Source organism: Haliotis asinina, chromosome 4, assembly GCF_037392515.1.
Source record: "Haliotis asinina isolate JCU_RB_2024 chromosome 4, JCU_Hal_asi_v2, whole genome shotgun sequence".
In the NCBI taxonomy this organism is placed as follows: Eukaryota; Metazoa; Mollusca; class Gastropoda; order Lepetellida; family Haliotidae; genus Haliotis; species Haliotis asinina.
Genome location: NC_090283.1, coordinates 2598325 through 2622782, shown reverse-complemented (window position 1 = coordinate 2622782; position 24458 = coordinate 2598325). Strand labels below are relative to the sequence as shown.

The following is a 24458-nucleotide window of genomic DNA, read 5'->3' as shown; positions in this document are numbered from 1 at the left end:
GTACAGAGTAACACAGTCATCCGCAGTCCATTGTTCTATGGTCAAGGGGGCGGTAGGGTATCCTAGTGGTTACATCACACCGAAGGCCTGGGTTCGATTCCCATGGATACGATGTGTGATGCCTATTACCGATGTTGACGGCCGTGCTACTGTTGGAATATTAATAAGGGCGGCGTAAAACTAAACTCACATAGGGTTTCCTAAAGTCTGAAAATAACATGGTATCAAAAGTCTGAAGAAAATCGTGAACCTAAATACAGAAATAAAAAGGCTAAGGCACCATTTATCCAACAACATAAATCAGTTAAAAACAATATTTTCGGGTTTGATTTCGCTAAAACATATATTTTAAAATAAACTATGTCTGGAATTTTCTCTGACGCACTTTCTTATAAGGTCTGAAACGTTGTGTGAGTGTTGTGTTTGTGTGGTGCTGGCTTGCTTTTTTGTTGTTTAACACCGCACACAGCAATATTCCAGCTATACGTTGGTGGACTGTAAATAACTGTGTCTGGACCAGACAATGAAGTGACTGACATCATGAACATCATTCTGTATAGTTGATATCCGTGAAGGTATGGGGTAAAATAGCCCTTCATCAACCCATGCTTGCCATAAATGGCGACTGCTTGTCGTAACTAACGAGACCAGGTGGTCAGGCTAACTGACTTGCTTGATATATTTCATCGGTTCCCAGTTGAGCAGATCAATGCTCGTGCTGTTAATCACTAGATTGTCTGGCCCAGACTCGATTATTTACAGACCGTCTCTGTCACACTTTCTGATATCTTTGATGAAATTGGAACGATGGGCAGTGTCATAGATGTTGATATCACTGTTCTTGTCGATGATGTAACTCCAAGTACACATACTTATCCTGCTTGACAAATAGACATTGTCAAATGACCGCTTTTTTCTCAGTTTTCATCGTAGAACTTGGTGCGAAGGGTTTTTAGGGAAATCTTTAGGGGCATCTTTAGGGAAATGAGTGATATTTTTTTTTAAACTGGATTTATGTATTTATGTAGATCGTTATGCATTTAAATGTATAAAATAGCTTGCCCAAAATGACGGAGTTTGATTTTCCTCTTGGACGTCAAACGTCGACATACTGGTATACACATTCACAGTTAAAGATTAGGAACATCACTCCGCCGTGTTTTAACACTAGGTCATTGCAACCCATGTTTATTTTATAAATAATTTCTAAAAATAAATTCTCGATTACTTACAGACGCCGCCATCTTGATGGAACATTACGTCGTTTAACAACAATTTTCCTCTCCGACGTCAAACGTCCACAAAGACCACACTCACGCACGCACGCACACACATACACACGCACTCATGCACACACACACTATATTTTCGTAATGTGTTGTTCACAGAAAGCAATAAAACAATCCATATTGTAACCGAATACGAAGTGTCACAAATTATAAGCAATTACAGAAAGTACTGGAGGGGTGTTCTATCCACCATGTAAACTATTTCTTATGCTTCCATACTGTCTTGATTGTGAAGATGTATTTTGACTAATGTTGCACCATTATCAACAGAGTACCAGCATCACCATCACGTGCACTGCTGCTACTGTTAGTTGGCGCCATGGCTTGTTTTATGTGTAAGTGACGTCAGAGAAAGACGACATTGGTGTGTGGATTTGGGCAAAAGCGAAAGACGGGGAATGACAGATCATCTTTCCAGATTATCTTATATTAATTAGGTAATTCTCTCATTCACTGTAGTTACAGCATTACAAACAATTGCAACATTGTATTATTTGTGTTTTCTACAAGTGTTTTTTTTCAAATGTTTACATGGAATAATGATGCATACTAAACCTACTTCGTCTCTGACGTCATTAGTATCCACGTGAGATAAGCGCATGAATCTCCATTCTGGCTGCATGTCTGTGAGCGTGTGGACATCGGTCAATCTGACCGTTGTTTTCTACGTTATTAGCCTGAACAGTCGAGAGTAGACCAGGCGCATACCAAGCCAATTTGATTCGTGGAAACTCTATAGGTTGCAAAGGTTCTTTATATTTAGATAGTATTGTGAGCTTACCCATGGTTTTTAGCAGAATCAGCCCATGTATTTTTTGTAATGGCAGCTATTCCCCTGTAGGCACTACTTTACGGGAAACTTCTTTTGTAGACGCTACAGTTATACTTGGGACAAATGGTATTTTTCTTACCTTGTTGACTGCTTTTATCATGGTTTTGTGTTCAACGTGAACATGTCACGTGGAAAAAGTGGACACCGCGTTTGGAGGTGTGTGTTACCACCTATGGGGATTTATTGTTGAAAGATGTTTCACCGGTTTGGAAACTGTCTGAAAAAAAACAAAACATTATGTGTTTCATGGAAGTATAAGCGACAATATTATGTGGACGATGGCCGGCTCAATGACAGACGTAGACGAGGCCTGGAAGTAGGCCACCACCACAGATATCATCATAGATTCAAATAGCTGTTATTGGTTTGTGTTGCATGGGGGTAAGCGCAGTAGCTGGAAGAGTGAAATAAATGCACGTGCGGTACGTGATGACTGTTTCGACCAAACGATCTCCCTCACTAGCACTCGCTCGACATCAGTCGCAAGGGGATCTGTGGGTGTATGAAACGATCTCCCTCACTAGCACTCGCTCGACCTCAGTCGCAGGGGGATATGTGGTTATATGAAACGATCTCCTACACTAGCACTCGCTCGATCTCAGTCGCAAGGGGATCTACGGGTGTATTTAACGATCTCCATCACTAGCACTCGCTCGACCTCAGTCGCAATGGGATCTATCGGTGTATTTAACGATCTCCCTCACTAGCACTCGCTCGACCTCAGTCGCAAGGGGATCTGCGAGTGTATGAAACGATCTCCCTCACTAGCACTCGCTCGACCTCAGTCGCAAGGTGTTCTGCGGGTGTATGAAACGGTTCCATACACTCACATAAGTTTTGCGACAGTTACATTATCGCCCCACTGGACTGCGCTTACAATAAGACATTTCCATAGTCTTGTGGTCGCAAGTCAGTCGCAGAAACTGTCGCGTTGGTCTCAACCCCAGTCGTGACTGCTCGCATGGAAAATCGCCAATACTGTCGTACCACAGTATGACCATATTGACGTACCACAGTATGACCATATTGACGTACCACAGTATGACCATATTGACGTACCACAGTATGACCATATTGCGACGACTAAACGACCGATCACATCCCTCTCAACTCGGTCTGAACTCGCTCGTCCAAGAAATGACCCGTGAACAATTTTTGTTCGCAGTGGGATCTCACAACTGGCCTGGTGTAATCGGAAGTCAAACAGTGTCACAATCCGTCTCTAAAATTCCGGCTAAGATCAAACTGGTCGCAGTGATCGCGTTGAGCCCTGTATCGATCGCGACCTGGTGGAACAGGGACCTGAGCGCTTTAACCTTTTGTGACCCATACAAACTAAACCATAATTGATAAATTGACAACAACAAAAAAACAAAACAAAACAACAACAACAACGAAACAAAAAAGAACAACAAAAAAATCCTCATTACAAAGGAAGAATGGTAGAGATCCACAACAACGGATGATGTGCCAGATCTACAACAATGCAGTTTGTAACAGATCTACAACAATGTAGGATGTAATAGATCCACAGCGATTTGACATCTGGCAGATCTACGACAATGGAGGATGTAACAGATCTATAGCAATGCAGGATGTAACAGATCTACAACAATGCAGGATGTAACAGATCTACAGCAATGCAGGATGTAACAGATCTACAGCAATGCAGGATGTAACAGATCTACAACAATGAAGGATGTAACAGATCTACAACAATGTAGGATGTAACAGATCTACAACCACAGGGAATGTAAAGACGATTTCCTTACGTTTGATTTTCTGAGAGAACATGGCTGAATCTGTATTGTTCTCCTATCCCAGCCGTGCCACCTGTTACTGATCAATGCTCATGATGTCAGTCACTTGGCTGCTCTTTACTTCACTGTATACAGGTAGAAGGTAGCTGTTTGAAATACACGGTAGATCAATGATACGGTCACTGTATGTACCACTAGGTGTGTCATTCCAGTCAACCATCACCAAGGGTCATAAGCTGCCTTCCTTTCGGCATTTGGTTTGTGCAACGTGAACACTACACAGTGCGTGTCTCGGTGCTCCATGAGAACCTTGTATATGTCCGTTACAAGACACGGGTCTTTTAGTTTCTGTGTAACCTTCACAAATGTGGAGGGACTGATAGAGATCGGTATATTCGGATGAATGAGTGAGTGAGGGAATGTCGTTTTACGCTGACCGTATTGCAGCTGACCTTATTGATCTGTCAAAAGTGACCCGTTCTAAACAAACCAGTGACCGATAGCTTGAACAAGGAAACCGTGACACGTGTTATCAGGGTATGTGACGGGTAATGTCAGGTCAAGACATCAAAGTGTCAGGACAGTGGCACGCAATGTCAGAGCACAGTGACACGTAATGTCAGAGCACAGTGACACGTGAAGTAAGGACAAAGGGTCATGTACTGCCACTCACTAAGCCAAGCCACGCAAATACACGGTATCGATGTGGTAATATACGGTATAGATTCCGGGAGGGCTAAAAATACACATAATGGAGTAAACCTTGTGTGCTGTGGAATGAGCTTTTGCAGGAGTAAATTGATACCAGGATACCAGGATGCTAGTGTAGCGGGATGTCGGATACCAAGATACCATGATACCAGGTTACCAGGATACCAGGGTAGAAAGATACCAGGATACCAGCATACAATGGTACCAGGATATCAGGATACCAGAATACCAGGGCCCTTATTCGTAGCCCTAAGAATTCTTAGCTTTGATCGTAGTAAACGTGTTAAGAATTGGCTTAAGAAGTTCATAGGGCTACAGAGATGGCATCAGCGCCTGGCAGAAAAGATGTCTTGACTCACAAGGGGACTATTTTGAAAACTAAATGTGGTTCATACCAATAGTTTGTGTTTTTCTATGCAAGGCTCAAAACGTATAGACATCCGCTCGTATCATGGAAGCTGATGTGAAACCGATAGGATTCACCTATGAATAGACTGGCTCCGGTATTTACACATGCAGGAGGAGGTATCTGAATTTGTGTTGCTTAACTTCGCTCTTTCCAATATTCCAGGTATATGGAGGTTTTCTGTAAGTAATTGAGTTCGGACCAGACAATCCAGTGATCAACCCATAAGCATTGACTACGTAAATGGGATACCATGACATGTGTCAATCATTTCAGCAAGGCTGGCCTAAATCGCGGCGTATTACGACAAACACTGATTTGTTGAAGAGCGATTGTGACCCGCATCTTCAGGGCAAGGGTATCTGAACAAAATGACTAACATTTTGGGGCACTAAGTAGTGCAGTTCATCAATAAAGTACCGACTAGCACTTGTCTTATTCCATTAGTACTCCGTGGGTAAACAAAACGCAGAAATCATGTGCTATCAGATATCGCCTGGTCCACTCAAGAGCAGGACTGGTGTTGGAAGGTGGATACAGTGCATTGACTGTTTTAATGTCTCATTTGTAACTAACTTGGTCTGTGTCTGACGATACTGAATTGTGTGGGCAGCTGGGGAAAGCACAACTACGTCTTTCGAAAGAATTCAAAAATAGGGAAACTGTCTGAAAAAAAAACTATATTAAGATACACATTAAACTTTATTCTTCCTGTTTTTCTGTTTAGGATATTTTTAACTTGTGTGCACTTCCGTTGCAAGACGTGTCACTATCCCTGCACATCCCACTTATACACACTCACCTGCTGTTAATTAACTTCATGATTTCACTGGTGTCCTATACCTGTGTTATACAGCAAAGCATTGTACCTTCATCGACTTCAAGGCGATTACATACTAATCTTGTCAAAGCACGCCATGTCACGTACGAAAACAGAAGTCATGAGTTGTTTCTTAACATGACATCAATATTAGCGATTATGTGACAATACCTAAATTCTACATCTCATGGCTGTGAGCAGTGCGAGGACTGTCACGCCTTCACTCAAGCTTCATAACGAGGAGGAGCTACATGAGCCTTTCCCCTAGGGAATGTGACTTCTGACATGTTGGTGTTGGTGACGATGCTAGCGGACACTTCCCTATATGTTTTGTATTTCCCATCATCGGACAGTTTTACATTCCTGATATGTAGAATTTAGCTTTACTCTGTGCACTGTGTGATGAAGAGAGTGTGCGTGTTCTGCCATACAAGAACTATTGCATGTGTCGATAATGCTGACACAATTTTCTTATTAAGTATGATAAAAATATTCATTTGATAGATTTTCAGTGAGCATTTGTGCTAAATAGGAACATATGTTTGACAGCTGCTGCAATATACCTTGACAGCATAGAAACATAATTATGGTAAAATGGTATAATGTATGCTTTAGTTGTTATCAAAAACTCGCAAAAAAAATTGCCCGACAGCGATTGTTAGAGGTACACCTTCTGTAATGTTCTACAATGTAAGTTGGAGTTCCAGCAAGATTAACGCACTTCCCAATTCCGGCAGACCAAGAAGGGCACTTCTTAAATCTCATCCTTTTGAGAGAAAATGACTGCTCTCTGACAGCGGGCATAGAGCATCAAAGTGCGCATTTTCAAAACGCGATTTCAGGCTGGCAAAAATATTAACAGAGTGGACGTGTTGGACTGTTCGTCTGACAGAGATAAAAACAGAAACGTTGCACATATTGGACCTGTTCGTCTGACAGAGATATAGACAGAAAGGTTGCACATATTGGACTTGTTCATCTGACAGAGATAAAGACAGAAAGGTTGCACATATTGGACCTGTTCGTCTGACAGAGATATAGACAGAAAGGTTGCACATATTGTACTTGTTCGTCTGACAGAGATAAAGACAGAAAGGTTGCACATATTGGACTTGTTCGTCTGACAGAGATAAAGACAGAAAGGTTGCACATATTGGACCTGTTCGTCTGACAGAGATATAGACAGAAAGGGTGCACATTTTGGACCTGTTCGTCTGACAGAGATATAGACAGAAAGGTTGCACATATTGTACTTGTTCGTCTGACAGAGATAAAGACAGAAAGGTTGCACATATTGGACCTGTTCGTCTGACAGAGATAAAGACAGAAAGGTTGCACTTATTGGACCTGTTCGTCTGACAGAGATATAGACAGAAAGGGTGCACATATTGGACTTGTTCGTCTGACAGAGATATAGACAGAAAGGTTGCACTTATTGGACCTGTTCGTCTGACAGAGATAAAGACAGAAAGGCTGCACATAATGGACTTGTTCGTCTGACAGAGATAAAAACAGAAAGGTTGCACGTGTTGCAGGGCGTGGTTATTGATGCATAATGTTGAATGCATCATAGGTACCTGGGAAATATAACAGAAAGGTATTGTTAATGATTTGATGTTGCAAGTGCGTGTTCGTGTTCGTGTGCGTGTGGGTGGACTACGCGTGCGATAAACTTAAACTAATGCGAAAGTCTTAAAGTTTCTCTACGATAGGACCCGTGAAGGTCCCAGGGTAGAATTGGCCTTCAGCAACCCATGCTTGCCATAAAAGGCGACTATGCTTGTCGTAAGAGGCAACTAACGGGATCGGGTGGTCAGGTTCGCTGACTTGGTTGACACATGTCATCGGTTCTCAATTGCGCAGATCGCTGCTAATGTTGTTGGTCACTGGGTTGTCTGGTCCAGACTCGATTATTTACAAACGTCCGCCATATAGCTGGAATATTGCTGAGTGCGACGGAAAACTAAACTCACTCACTCACTCTCTACGATAGAGAATTCTGCATGAATCTCTGTTTTTTTCTTTTTTCCATGCCATGTTCGCCGGCGTTTATTCTAATTGGAAATGTGTGACAGATGAGATCCCTTTCTTGCAAATATTGATTATGATATGCAGGTATTGTCGTAACTGGCGATTTGGGTGTGAGTAACCCTACTACCAGTTACCTGTTACGATTCACTCTCAGGAAATGCAGTATTCAAAAGTGTATAAACCTAAAGTAGATCAAAATGTATAAAATATGAAATTAAAATATTGGGAACAAAGGCAACTTGACCGACTTGAAAAGGTGAATGGTCAGTGTCTTAGGAAAAGATTTACATGATGTTAATTAAAGCTTGTTTCACCAGTGTTGTAACATAGATTACAAAACTTAAGAAAAAAATTACAATATTTGGATTTGATGCGAAACAGTTTAGTTAAACATTGTAGACTTGACAAACAAACTTTGAAAAAAGGAAAGACAAGTTACATGGATTTGAACCTGCATGTCTGATAACAAAATGACCCCAGCAGTCCACTGTTGCAACCATTAAGTTACATATTTTTTTACCTCCCAGTGTGAATTTAAGCTTATATATTACACTTTACAACTATGTATGACTTGACGTCTGCTTGTGTTCATCATCTGCTAGACTTGATGCAATGTTCTTATTCTAGCTCCTTTTCATACAGTTAAGTGTAGTCATTTTGGTTAAATGAAATCTAATATGCCATTGGAAACCTCAAGGTACATAAGTTCTTGGAAAATGCATATGTTTATGTATGGCAATCCTGTTGAATGACAGTGTTATTCTGACAGTGACAGGTGACTCAAAGGTGCTTGATACACAGATGATAGAAAAACTATGATCACATTCTTATATAATAACATAGATTCTCACCTTTACAGCACTGCTTGATCATATTTTGAAAATCTTCAGATATCTCCATACTTTTCTACAGAGACCAAAAACCAAACACCAGTGTTTACCTCTCATAAATCAGCCTTGTGAATGCCTTATGATATTGAAAACTTTAATAACGATGTTTGATATGTGTATTTTAGAGCACAAAACCATCCAAAATATAATGTATCATGGCACAGATGTGCAAATGTGATGGATTGTCTTTAAAGATGTTAGTTTCAGCCAATGTTTATTTTTTGATATGTTGTATGGGGCAGTTTCATGGACCGAAAAAATGTACTTTTTTAAAGATTTTGATGTGAGCAAAAAGCTTGACCCACCACAATGTTTTAGGTGTGCATTCTAATTTACTTTCTATATATGTGGTGAAAAAATTGGGATGGGTCACGCTTTTGCTCACACTTTTCTATCACTCTGAAAATCAGAAAATGTAGTACAGCCATATATATGTTAACTTTGAGGTCTTCAAAGAGGAAAACTAACAACACCAACAACATAAAAATGCAATTGGAGGTAACTTCAACAATTAATTTAGCTGCTTTTATGCTAAAATTATCGTGTTGGAAAATTTTGATAATCATGACATGTTGTGGGCCAATAAGGGCCTCTATCATACCTTGTCCTTTACGCATGCATGGTAGCAATTACAAGGAGGAACATTAGTAATACGGGGTAATATTAGTAATACGGGGTCATATTAGTAATACAGGATTAATTCCGTAACTTTAGAACGTTACTAAAGTAGTTTCCTATTTGCTTCATAGTATCTATAATATTTTCAGCAGACATCAGGTTTATAAACGTATTGAGTGTTGATGGATAGCTGCTGTTATCAGGAAAGCAGAGTTGTCGTTTTTGACTGTACTTAAGACAAACCATCATTACATGGTATTCATCCTCAATAAGAGATACATTACTAGAGTGACAAGAAGTGCATTATCTTCCTTCACATAGTGTATTGGAGTGTTGATGGTAATGACATGTAATTAATGATCAGCTTCAAAAGATGGAAAGCGTAGCAGAATTATGGAATGTTTTTGTTGCACACTTACGCACTGCCTGTTAAGACGCATTTTCTTAATGAGAACTATGGCAGTTTGAAAATAGGTCTAATGATATACAGAAGAACTACAGTGTGAGTGCTTGAACTATGACTTTAAGATTGTACATGTCTCTTTAATGTGTTTTAGATGTGGTGAACCAGGTGTCAGATGGCTCGCAGCCCGTATTATTGACTGAAGGTACTATTAACAAATTCACATTGTTGACGGTTACTAGTAGTGTTCTTGTTCAGCCTCGACTATTTTCTGCAAAACTTTAGTTGAACCTGTTCAATTACTTTACAATAATTAGCTCCCCACATTTCCGAACCATAAATAATACTGGAGTTATCGTACTATCAAATAGTTTGAACAGTTCCTTTAAGTCTAAATAACCAAGAGTTTGCTGGTGTCTGTTGAGTGGCAATAGCGCTTTAGTGGCTTTAGTTCTTGTCCATGATAAAGTTGGTGTGAACAATGTTCCAAGATATTTAAATACATTTACAGTTTGGATTTGTTGACCTTTGAAATACCACTTTCCATAGTATCAGAGAGGGTCTCCTTTGCTGAAGACAATGATTTTAGATTTTTTTAAGGTTCATTCGTGGCATCAAAAAATGATTCAACTACATTTATTTCTTCTGTAACTGATTCGCAGAACCTGAAACAGGTGAAACATCTCCTGCGTGCATGAGGCCAACAATACCTGGACAGTCGGTTTTTAAGAATATACCTCTTCCACCTGTTTCTTCCATTCTTGTTATAAGCTGATTAATGAAGATTACAAATATCCGTGGGCTTAATATACATCCTTGTCCTTGTCCCCATATTGCAACTGAAATAATTTGACAGACTGTGGTAAGTCCTGACACATGCTGGTAAGTTAGAATACATTGATACAATAAAGTTAAAAAATTCACCGTAGATTCCAATTTGTTGAAGACTTCGGAACAAAACATCATGGTTTACACAATCAAATCCCCTGGAGAAGTAAAGTAAGAGGCAGTAGAGTCTCCCTCTATTCTTCACGAGATATTTCTGTATCATGGCATGCAGTATAAATATATGATCTATGGTGGAATATGCAGGCCTACATCCAGCTTGAGACTCAGAAATAATGTTATTATCATCACACCGCTGTTTGAGTCTGTTATTGATCACACTTGTCAGAACTTTGCACAATGAATCAATGAGAGATAATCCCCTATAGATGGGGTCAGTTACACTTCTACATTACTGGATAGGACGTATAACACTCTTTCCCCAAGCTGGTGGGAATTGTTCACTTGTTGGTAAACAGTTTTTTAGTAGCTCTGTCAGTAATGGGTGATATAATGTCTTGTTGATATGACGAATTTACTTACTGTTCCATCAGTTCCTGGTGATTTACTGTGTTTCAGATTCTCAATTCAATTTCATCCTCTGAAGTCTGTGCAAATGTTCATTACATATTTCATACGATTCACATGAAACACTTAACTGTTAATTTTGGCCGTTAGTAGTAGTTTCAGATATTTTAATGCTCAGTAGATTATGAAAGTGATCATGTATTTACACTGTTGTGAAGTTCCACTGCCACTGGCTTTCACTGATACAGTTGATAGAGTTGCCCGTCACGTGTGGGGTCCCGGGTTTGTCTCTGCATCACCGTTCACCACCAACAGGTTGAGCGTTAGTGGTGTAAGCCTCAAAATCAGGCAAACACCTCGTTTCCCAATTGAAATTCCATGTACAGTTGTGTGACCCTTACCAGGTTGCACAAGACAGCCTATTTTAAACCTGTATTGTTGTAAACTTTTCCCCATTATGGAGCAGGGATGAACATGTCAACACTCAATGATGCTATAAGTATAGGAGAAAAAACGCCTCCGAAGTTTTGGTAGAGAATGTAAACCTGAGGGGTAGGGAAATCCCGAAAACTGAGGAGAAGTTTTTTCTCTTGCTTATAAACCGTCATTTTAAATATTGCGTTATAAGGAATTAGGACCTCACTATACCGCGAACATTCGGAATGACAGCAATGTCGCAACTCTAATGCACAAGTTAGAAAACGCACGGGATTTTCACGCAGTGCACGTGTTTTTTGTGAGTGAGTCAGTTATATACCACGTGGTTACTTGAATCCGCTCATTGCTAACCATGGCAAACCAGAGCGAAGACGAAATGTTTTTAACACAGTCGCAGTTTAAGAAAGATGATGACAATGCTGCTGCTGCTGCTGCTGCTGATGATGATGATGATGATGATGATTTTCTGTTCCGTTTCGCGGCACCTTTGACTGAGGAAGATATTGAAAGGAAATTATCTCGATGTGTTCCAAGAACGACAAGGTACAAAAATGATTGGGCGAAAGGAGTATTCAGGCGATGGCAAGAAGAGCGTCGGACGAGGTCAATGGATGCAAACATCGCGCTGTCGTCGTCCGTCTTGACTGAAGACTTGCTGGATATGACTGCTAAAGATATAAATACAGCCCTAAAGTATTTCCTATTCGAGGCGAGGAAAGTGGACGGGACTTGCTACCCAGCTGTTACTGTGTATGGGCTATTCACGGCAATAGCGTCACACTTGAAAGCTAACAAATCTCCTTACAATCTGATGGAAGGCGAAGAGTTCCAGGACAGCAGACAGGCACTGGACGCATGCATGCGTGAGAGGTCCACAGCTGGTCTTGGAGCAGACGTGAGAAAACCTACAGAGGTGATAACTCGAGACGAGGAGAACACTCTGTGGGAGAAGGGGGCTCTTGGAGAAGGCACGCCGCAAAAACTCCTGGACACAGTCCTCTACTTAACTGGTGAGTTGCATTTTGCATTTGATTTCCCTGTCGAAAAGTCGGATATTAGCAATTTTGGCATTTACAATCAAACCTTCACATCGAAAATAAATGTGATTAACTGGAACAAAATGCCCGACTTCACTTTGAGGCAAACCAAACCAAACAAAGTTTGGATGGATATTTTGAATCCCGTGTTAAGACCAAAATAGATAAACATTATATAATTGTGTACGGAATTTTATTTTCCAGGACTTAACTTGAGAGGTGGAAAGGAACATCGGAGTTTAAGACTACACCAACAACCTCAGATTACAGGCCCACATACAGACCAGAACGGCCGCAGGTACCTGCAGTATGTGGAAGACGTCTCTAAGACAAATGCCGGGGGAGTGAAAGACAGGAAACTGCAGGAGAAAAAGGTGCGAGCGTATGAAAATACCAAGAACCCGGAACGATGTTATGTGCGCCTTTTCATGAAGTACAAGTCACTTTGGTATGTATTAGATGTTTTCTGATACATTTCTGATACATGTTATACATTCTTTAGATATACCACTCATTTAATCACATCATGCGGGTGACTTGACCCATACTGCATGTAAATTGTCTTATAATTTTACTCCCTGATGATGATTGCACGCATTGGTTTAGGGGCATATAAATGACAAATGCAAACATTTCATACTTAATTGATTCTATGTCAACACAATTTAACTTTCCAGCCTACCATCTTCAACTCGAGCAAATGCGTTTTACTTCACCCCGATGAAGAAACCTAAGGATGGAAAATGGTACCTAGAGTCGCCCATGGGCCACAACACAATCCAGACAACGGTGAAGAGAATATGTGCTGAAGCCGGAATTGAAGGAAGGAAAACGAACCACTCGCTCAGATGCACTGCTGCTACCCGTCTCTACGAGGCAAACATAAGCGAGCAACAGATTTGTGAACAAACTGGTATGTAACTCAATGAATATCTGCAAAACACGAATGAAACTTGAAGTGACTGGGCCAAATTGCAATTTGGCGATTTTAAATGCTAGAACTTGTGATGTCAACATGTGTTATGGTTAACATGCCAAGATCCGGGTTCGAATCCCAATGATGGCCCCAAGCAAAGCGATTACAATATCATATAAATTGCTTTTCAAACGGTTATGTACAATTTGAAATGACTTATCAAGATGAATTCTTTTATTGTAGGTCACAAAAGCGAGGCAGTGAGGGTTTACAAGAGAACCAGTGATCAACAACAAGCAATGGCGTCAGATGTTCTCTCATGTTCAGCTCCAAAGAAAACTCAGACGTCTGCGACAGTGTCGGTTCCTACTTCAGAGGGAGATTCCGGTACAACACAAACTGTCGCTCACGGAAGTGTTACAATGACGTTCAATTTCAATTAAAACACTGTTGTCAGAGTTTTTGTTTTTCCTTTCCTGTGAATGCAGATTTCGGTGGCTGATCGCTCCAAACCGGTACTTTCGGGACGAGGGTTTACTCCTAGTAAAACCTGGGAATAGGTTTTACTTAAATCTAGTTAAACCTATTCCCAGGTTTTACATTGGGAGTAAAACCTCTTACCGGGTATTGGTGCAAGTAGAAAGGATAATGACCATTAAAGGCAGTGATCAGAATTAGGTTTATAAAAAGAATGAAAAACTGAATTGCAGAATGCTCCGCTGGTATCCATTTTCTGTCCAACATTAAACATTTTAAGTCAGGTTTAGTCTTCCACATTTTTAGGGCTAGTATTTCTGTCATTTCAGTGTGTGGCTTATCTTGCATACAGTCGCCTTCAGGTGAGGGGATGATGTAGGTCCACCTAGGGACCGTGCAGGTAGCAGAGGTACTGTAAGTCCCCATGGTCGCTAGAGTGAAGAACTACCGTCAGATGCTGGCGATCTATAGCCGGGTTTTATATTGCACTGTCCAAATAGTTCTATTGGTTTTAACTTCTGCTAGTTTTAAACTCTAACTGCGATATTTTAGTTGTTTTAGTGTCCTTCGTCTACATTTTTATGATATACATATATTCCATTTCTATGTCAGGTATGTTTTCGTGGCTACATGGCTGCAATATTACCGATGTGACGTTAAATATTAACTCACTCACTCTCCAACATTACCCATACCTGAATGGTCAATCATCACAAACAAAAACAAGTGAGTTAGTGAGTTGAGTTTTACGCCGCACTCCGCAATATTCCAGCTACATGGCGGCAAACAAAAACAAATCGCTCAATATTGAATATGGTATCATTATTTATTAATATTTTAGAAAATCTTACTATCAACCTGGAGTAACTACACGAACATGGAGTAGGACGCGTTGAACTTTTTACATCGGCATCAATTTTTTTCTCGAAACCTGTTTGTGATTACTTGTGATCGCTCTGGCAGCAGGTGCTACGAGCAGTCATTGAGGCCACATGTAAATAAACTGCGGTATAGTAAGTTGTTTTTGGTTCACGTTTGATGTATGAAAGGATAGGTGTTTTGTATCATCAGTGTAAGGTGTGAACAATGTAGCTGTAAGATAAAGATGTCCGACCTGTGTACAAAGTTCACTTTGTGTTACAGCGACACGGACTCCCGTACGCAGATACTCCCGAGCAGACGTTGACCTACATGACGCCTGCAGGAAGGGGGACCTGGCAGAGGTTAAGCGGATCCAGGACACAGGTCGGGGTGACGTCAACAGTAGAGATGGAGTCGGGAGGACACCGCTGATGGAGGCAGCACGCTTGGGACACAGAGATGTGGTGAAGCTGCCTGTGGTTCGAGGTGCTGATGTGTCACTGGTGGACGATGACGGTAACAACATCCTTCACTACGCCTGTGTGAGGGGAGATCGGAAAACAGTGGAGTTAGTTCTGTCATTGGGCGCGCTGGACATCAACAGTAGAGGACCGGGGAACCGGACACCGATAATGGAGGTTGCTGGACGGGGATGCAGAGATCTGGTGGAGCTCTTTGTGAAGCGAGGCGCTGATGTGTCTCTGGTGAGTGATGATGGTGACAACATCCTTCACTGGGCCTATGTCGGTGGAGACAGGATGACTGTGAACGTGGTGAGCATCGACGCCAGGACCAGCAACGGGGACACAGCCGCCGACGTGGTGAAAGGCAAGTGACATGATCAACTGTCCATCATCGTGGTGCACAGTTGAGTGAAAGTTAAGTGTTGATGTAGACAGTGATGGTATACCAACATTTACTGACACCGACGCTGTTAATAATTCAGTGTGAAGGTGAGAATATTGGATCTGTTTGAAGGCAAATACAAATGGAGTAATGGGAACATTTTCAGACATTGTGTTGTGTTTGGAAGCATAATCAGGTAAGTACTGACTGTAATTATTGATGGTATATCGTCGGTATGGAACAACACTGTATGTCAACAAGTAGATCTGTTTACATTGTTAGCCATGCATAGTATCATGAAGTCTCTAGATCGAGACAATGAACACTTATTTATGATTTTACGACCTCTTCATGACTGAGGCTAATAGTTGTCAGAAGTTTTGTGGAATCACAAGCTTCTTTGTACTGAGTAGGATTTGCGACCTTTTTGACCTTGCCATCTTTGAGCTTTATCAAGATGACCCCACCTGTGACCCAGGAGGATTCAAACTTGTGATCATTAACCATTTGTCGTGCGTCACGAGCTATAGTAGCACGTGTTTAGTTAAATATTCATTGATGAAGACTGTTGGTTTTCCCGGTTTCTTTACATTCTTCAGTTTTGACCGGGATTGTAATAGCAGACGCTTAGTGGCGTTGCTTACAAATCGCACAAGCCCTGGGCGTGGACTTTCTTGTGGGGCGGTGGGGCGTCTTGGTACCCTATGACTGATGTCAATGTCACATTCTCTGATATTGACCCCAATTTTTTTTGCCAGTGAAACTATAGTCCTATCGGTATTTTCCCCCTCTGTCTCAGTGATACCACTAAACCGTAGGTTATTTCTGCGAGAGTACTGATTACACGATGCCATTTTAGAAAGTGGTCAAATGCAACATATGTCATATTTGGGATTTCACTTTCTTAGTAAGTCGTGGTGGCTGAGCGGGCTAGGCGGCTGACTTTGTGTGCTGGCGATTAGGTGCCTGACTCTGAGGGTGCGGGTTCGAATCCCGGATGGGACTCAACCGAAGAAAGTACTAGAATTTGTACTTTACTAAGAAAGTGAAATCCCAAATATGACATATGTTGCGAGAGTACTGTTCACTTCGGTCTAACTTCTCAGTTAATGACTCAATAACAGCGTCTCTCTCTTTAAGTTTACAATTTAGGTCATCAACCTTTCCCTCAACTTCCAGATGTTTAGCTGATATCTGTTCGATTTCTTCCCGGATCATCGGGCGCAGCCCCTCGGCTACTACTGAACCTATGACTTTCAATACATTGTCATTTTGAAAGGTAGGAACAAGTTTCTCTGCAAAATTATCCATATTCGTGGAAGTGTTCGATGTCTCGGAATCTGACATGTAAAAGGATGGATCAGATATATCTGATACTCACTTGACACTGGCGTTTATAGTCGGCGTCAATCTGTTCGGGCGCTGTTGACACTTCGTCTCGCGGGATAGACTTTATAATCTATCCGGATTTCTGTCATGAACGTAATAATTCTTTAAACGTTATTTGACAATAAAAAAACACCTTGGTCTTACCTGACACATCCGAGGTACTCAGAGGTTCTCGCATCCGTTCTCTGTTTCCTTCTTCAAGTCGCGAATTCTTTCGTCGAGTGCTTTTGGGGAAAGTGAGGTGGGGAACGTTTATTGGACACAGCCATCTTATGCTTAAAGGTTTGAAAATAATTGCTAGGAAAACAAATTTGTCATATACAATTTGTTCCTACCCGCCAAACAAGATGGCGTCTCGCTAACACTCACGGGAAATACACAGTTTTGTCATTGTTTTTGGTTTTTTTTAAATAAATCTAATATGACCATTTGACAGTAGATTTCCGCGTTCTACAACAAAAGAGGAAGGTACACCCTGTCGTGAGTTGTTTTTGTAACAATTAGGTAGTCTCGTGTGGACGTGATCCTGTCGCCATTCCTTTATTTGTTTACATTGCCGACATCAAAGGGGAGTGTGAAAAGTGGAATTCAGCGAATTGAATGTATGTACTCAAAGTGACAACAGTGGGCAGTTATGGTTTTAGCGGTCATTTCATCGCATTAGCGTCACTGATTGTTTTTTCTCAGTGTCAAGCATCAATATGTAGGCCTTGCGATTATTAGCAGTGATTAATTGTGAACACCTGTTCACCTTACTTTAACAGGTCCGAGCGTCATGAGTCCTACTGATTTAGCACTCATGAGAAACTTTATTGTGGCAAATAAGTTATTTTCTAAAATAGAGTCAGGAGAAGGTTATATCCGGATATATTTCTGCTGGATGGATTTCGCCATTGGTCAGCCTCAACGTGCAGTTGCTCAACGCCTGAATGTTCACCAAAGCACCATTTCACGGCTCTGGCAGAGATGTGACCGGCAGAATTCGATAGCTGAGACCCCTCACAGTGGGCGACCTCGAACGACCATTGCAGCACATGATGACATCACCTTTGTCATCGAACAGCTACGGCGACCAGTACCGCTCTACAAATACCCGGATTGAGGAGACTTTCTGCACAGACCGTCAGAAACAGGTTGAGAGGGGCTGGTTTACGTGCCAGAAGACCTTATTTTGGCCCTATGCTTCAAAAACATTGTTGACAATGGTGCACCAACGTTCAGGCCTGGAACCTGCCAAACGTCATGAAAGCCTTGATAGTAACACAAACTGTCATTTCTGTAATGACACAGCCTTTGGAATGACATTGCCGACACGGAATAGAGAGTCAGTATACATGATGCAGGTGCAGTGATGATAGCAATAACGATAGAGGTGGTAACGTTCCTGTCACTACAACAATGGTCAAGTGTCCAGACTGAGTGTCCATGGTATCACCGATCTCCACACACTTCATTGTCGTGTCTTCCTGGAACTCGAGATGTAAGGTGAGGTGTGAGGCAAGAGTAAGGTAAAAAGAGAGACTGAAGAAGATTCCCGAATTCGCTGGGTGAGAATACAGAACAAAGGCCCAAAGTGTTGCAAAGTGTTAATTCTGACACCACTAACAACACTTAGAAAACGTTTACACAGTGAATACCACTGCCAGATAGTAGATGCTTTCTTCTGATCGTTCTTATATGATCACCATCCGTGCAATACTACAAACAAAAAGTATTGGAATATCCTAAAATTTGATAGCCATGTAAACACTAAAATGTGGTATGCGTCATTTATACTCTTTGTCGAATGCAACATCTTGTGTGCACTTTAAACAGTATTTTATGGCTTGAAATGAAGCAACTGATTCATTATTCGCTGAGTACGGGTGAAATGAAACACTGTCAAAAGCAGCGAAAATCAAGGGTGCCGAAACACACCAGCACCATTCAAAAACCCAAACACAACAGCCAAGTACATGAGGAAGACATATTTTCCAGGCAGTTTCTGAGTTGACAATGTGGATGTATGGGACGGTAAGGTGTGATTGAAGGAGTTATCTCCCTTGTGTTGTGCACGATCTGGCAATGAGCCAAGTTTCTCTCACTAGAGACGTTACGGCTGACCCACTGTTACTTGTGCAGCCTGCACCCGTGCTGAGATCGGTGTGTGTAGGGTGTATGAAACTGGCGGAGTTGTCTCCCCTGTGCTGTCAGCGCTTGTGCACATTCCACTGTAACAATGTTTCTATGACTAAAGACTGCGACATTCGCATCCGCCTTTTACATTGTCAGTCTAGTCATGGTGATGCAATGACCTTGAACCAAGAGAGCAGTCTTCTTTAGTCTTTCTTGTGAGATTGACATTGATCGAGGGAAAATACCAGCGCCTTGACCATGCACCAGTGTTGGGATATGAGCGCTGTATGAATATCCTATGATCCTACACATAAAGCCAGCAATGGTACCTTAGATTTCTGGTGACTCGAGCAGTGAATGCAGCGGTATAGTCTGTGTGGACTGTATACCGTATACATGACAGTATGAGGCCCGTGTAATATCATCACACATCATCGCCCAAGTGATACAAATGTGAGGCGACACGGCAGTCTGTATACCGTATACAGGACAGTATGAGACCCGTCTAATATCATCACACAACATCGTACAACAGATGCGAACATGTGACTACACGGTGATTTGTATACCGGGCACATGCCAGTGGGAGTGACTGACTTAGATATTTACGTCACGTCGGCAATATATCAACCAAACAACCAAGAGAAAGTCTGCATAATAAACAACGTACTCTTTAAACAGCCAGTCATGCTGTGTAACTGTACAAATAGTGAAAAGACACATATCTAATGGTTTGAAAACATGAAGGGACTTTGAAAATGATATAGTGGTTATATTTGGTGAGTGTATTGATACATTCAAACGCCAATAAAATAGCATTGATTCGGTTGTGAAACTAGAGATGGTAAGCGAGAAGATATTGTTGTGTATCTAATGACATTGGCACCAGCAATTGCGCCACCATCCTTTGAACGATCTGTAAAGACGAAGACTAGTATGCCTTATATATACTTTCTAGCTAATTAAATTCATGTTTACATTTAAATGTATTAGTATTTGATATTTTAAATATCGTAATTTTTGGTCAACTCGTGGCGTCACTAATGGCCAAGGAGGGGAAGAATGAAGGCGGGAAGGAGATATTGTTATCCAGCTCAATGAAATCCTCAGAAAGGAGCGGGTTTGATCTTATTACTAGAGGTGGAACAAGAGAAGACTTCAGTGACACAGGTCCTCAAATAGGATTAAACATCATTATAAGCATTGGTATATTCATTACGATAAAGTTTTGTGACGTAGAGTACAGAAGAATGGATGCGTAGATGTTTCAAAGGTGGTTTATCAGCCTCGACATGACGATCTCCGCATGCTCCGCCGTAAACGATGGAGTCATAACCCAGCTGGGGACGTATATATACTCCAGCTGGAGTTTTCTTTATGCCTTCTCATCTATACGATCAACCCTCCCATCGTTTGATTGTAGTAACGGATCACAAAAGGTTCTTCAGCAGCTGCTCCTTTTTTTCACTCTCGGTCATCTCTCTGCTCTCTGAAGTTGCTGGACACCGCACTTGTTGCCTGCGTTGTTGCCATTCCTTCTGACCACTGTGAGACCTGACTCGGTGTCTGTGTCTAGGTCATATCTGTCACGTTGGCTGTCAAATCAACATTTTTGACATCACATCTCTCATGGGACATGTTTGAGAAAGATTTGCACGAATCGTTTCTGTGCTTGCTATGTTTTTGTCTGTCAGCACATCCACCAGATTCAAACGAGTGAAGAGGTTGTGAAAAGTCCCAGACCTCTCCATACCCTCTGTCCCATAACTGGGACAATATTCAAACGCAGGTTTACATAACAATATACCCTGCAAAACGGTTTTGACAGAAACACACTCACTTTTTGTCAGAAGACATCATTTGTTAGGCAACTGTCACAATTTCAAACAGTATATTAAAGAAGGCCAGTTGACCCATTTCTGTGCCGCATATTTCAGTCAAGTACGTGTGAATATAGTGTCCTGTGAATCTCACCTACTGTTGTAAAGGTAAGTGCCTCCCACAACTGAGATAGTAGTCACTTGTAAGCACTTTTATGTTATGAAATAAACAAATGATTGCTTGAGAACAACTCCTCCAGGATATAACCCTCTGTATAGCTGCTATTACTACCCCAAAGCGGGTTATGGCCATTTAAGTACTCCCTTAATGACACAGACCTTAGATTTTTGGTCACATAATGCTTGAAGATCAATATATCGGGGACAAAACAAAGGTGGAATGTATGAAGACCATATGGTTATTCGTACAGCGACAGCCGGGAGATGGGTGATGGTATGAATTATATCTCAAGTCAAAATTGTCTGTAGTTATAAAGAAAGTTTAATGTAAATAAAGAGGTAATGGGTCTCCATTTTGTATCGATAGCTGAAGATCATTGGTATTGTTGTGGAGTCATCTACAATACCATTGAATTAAATTAGTAGAGTAAGTTATGGTGGCTCAATTGAAGATCGTACACGGAGAGATTGTCCACTGCGCCGTGATGACAATGATGGGGTGTCCTCCATGTCCAGAGGTTCAAATGTGTTGTGAATCTTTATATGGAAAAAAGACGAGAAGACACCTCTACGTTTTTAAGTGTCCTACTTTATTTCGTTTTTGAGTTGTTTCCGCTCTTTGTTCGTGATTTTTTTTATTGTTTGGTTAGCTGTTCTGGCTTGAGTTCAGGGGTCTAAAAGAGCTTGATGTGCAATGTAGTACGATTTCTGTTACCATAAACACCGTGCAAGATGTTTGCAATTCGACAGCCCTGATCATCCTTTCAACAAGTAGAGACAGCTGCTGTGTACATATTTAGGAACTATTAACTGGTAACAATGTCTTTACTTCTTTGAAAGATATGCTGTAGGCGTACTTCTATTTTAAAATCTGAGTTTGTCCTTTGAGTGTGTATGCTCAACAGAATTTAAAAATTGATCGAAGCGGATTTGGGATGCACATTTCCACTCTCATGTCAAACCCTCAAGCTTATATTGATCCAAGGCGTGACCTGAGGTAGAAGGTAAACAGGCACGTATTTGTCTTAATGATACCATCGACAGATTGGTGTTTGGCAGTATATTCCACAGTATGCTTGACAGTATGATTGACAGATTGCTTGACGAGATGCTAACGGTATGATCAAGCACGTGATGTACGGACATGTGAAGCATGAAGACTGTATGTGGATACAGTGTGGTGGTATTGCTGTATGGAATGATGATAGACACACCTCAAACAGCAGTTGCAGTTTGACTGATTTATAATGTGGAACAATCAAGAATGACTGCGTGATGACTGGTGTGGACAGGCAGTATTAAATGACAAGTGTGTTAAATGCTACAATGGCATGGAAGAAGCTTTTTGGCAATTATTTGGTAAAATTATTATTGATATACCGCCGTAAAAACTCATATATAGATACGAAACAAAAATATAAACTTGATACTCGTTTCAAAGTCAATAATTTGAACATTTTGGAAAATGGGTTTGAAATAACGAGTGTATTCAATCCTCTTGTCATCGAAGATGTTGTAGCTTACAGATCATGTTCGTCATGAAATCGGTTCCACCGGAAATACGACTACAATGTCCATGATCAAAAACGGTCAATACCGGACGTGTCCTCCATGGGCGTTCCCAACTGGGATACAACGTCTCCTCATGAATTGAATGATGCGTCTTAACACAGCTTGGAGAATACGCCGCCATATTTGTACCAACATGGCACCAAGCTCCTGCAAGTTCTGTGGAGGGTTCCGTAATTGAAAGAGCCGCCTGCCTAACACATCCCACACATGCGCTATGGGGTTGGGGTCGGGAGATCTTGAGGGCCACTCAGTGATGTTGATACCAGCGTTCATGATTAAATTCTCTGTTAAATTGGCTGTATGAGGTCTGACGTTATCCTGTTGGAAAGTCAGACCTGGGCTATGAGCTGCCATGAATGGCAAAAGCTCTGGAACGAGCACCTGATCCCTGTATAGTGTCGCATTAAGGTTTCCCTGGATGACAATGAGTCGGAATCGAGCACGACCGTTGATAACACCCCACACCATAGCCATACCGCCCCCAAATCGATCCACTTCCTGTACGCAATACTGGGCATTGCGTTCTCCTTGTCTTCTCCAAACTCTAACCCTTCCATCAGCAATTGCAAAGGTTAATGTGAACCTTGATTCATCACTAAACACAACCCTATTCCAATCTCGTTGGGTCCATCTCAGGTGCCCAAAGAAGACGTTGGCGTCGATGGAAACAGGTTAGAATTGGTTCACGATAAGGTCGTCGTGCATGAAGACGAGCAGAGCGCAGGCGATTTCGAATGATGTGGGCAATCCCTCGACCTCCAATACATTCCCAGTGGATGTGGCAGTGACAAACCGAGTACGCAAATGACGTAAGACGATATGTTGGTCATCTGCGTGTGACGTCACACGTGGTCGGCCAGGACGGGGGCGGTCAGCTGTGGTGCCAGTTTGATGGACTCGTGTCTGGAGATTATGGATGGTCTATCGACTGCATCCCATAACCCTCGCAGTGACGGACGTTCCCGTATTCACCGTGCCAATGGCACGTTCACGCTGAATGAGTGGCAGTCGTGGCAATGCAAATTAACGAATAATTAACCATAAAACCGTGTTTTTTCTCAGATGACACTCTACTCTGCTACCGTGAGATCAATTGCACGTGTATAAATAGGTCACGTGACTTGTGGCACGTGGAAACGTGATCTTAGCATGCAGTGCTCTCCCCTTCGCAACATAGGCCCGACCAGTAGAATGAATGTGTGATGCAATGCCCTTGACAATGCATTTATCCATAATCACAACAAGAACTCTTTCAAAAAAACTTTCAAAATACCATTTGAAAAATAATGAGTGTCACGTTTTTATTTTTGCTGAGTATATATGTAATCAGAACATTACATTCCCTAACCGTAATAATTACTTATAAAAAGTCATGGTAGAAACACTTCGAAGAAACAAACTATACTGTGACCCACCTGGCAGACAGACAAGCTGACAGTGTTCATGTGATGGGCAGTGCATGGTGGGGACCGTCTCAAAAATGTCAAGTGTCAGTATCACTGCTGATCGAGCACTTTAGCGGGATGACAACAAGTGCAACTCCGCTGAAGTTAACTCCGTTTCCTCAGACTGTTATCGTCCTCGATTTTGAGAACACGGCCTTCAGTCTTTTGCCATACTTCTGGGGTAATTCTCGCCAAAGAAGCATACACAAGATATTTAGCGCCTGAGAGTGTGAATGCGGTATTCCTGTG

The 24458-nt window shown here is 41.5% G+C and overlaps 1 protein-coding gene across 1 annotated transcript; it reads left to right on the top strand.

The window, feature by feature from the left end:
- Nucleotides 1-14586: 14586 nt before the first annotated feature.
- LOC137282138 (ankyrin repeat domain-containing protein 29-like) lies at nucleotides 14587-15678 on the top strand. Its single transcript, XM_067813866.1, has 2 exons — nucleotides 14587-14593; nucleotides 15125-15678. Exons 1-2 carry the CDS (start codon nucleotides 14587-14589, stop codon nucleotides 15676-15678), a joined length of 561 nt encoding a protein of 186 aa, XP_067669967.1.
- The last annotated feature ends 8780 nt before the right edge of the window (nucleotides 15679-24458 follow it).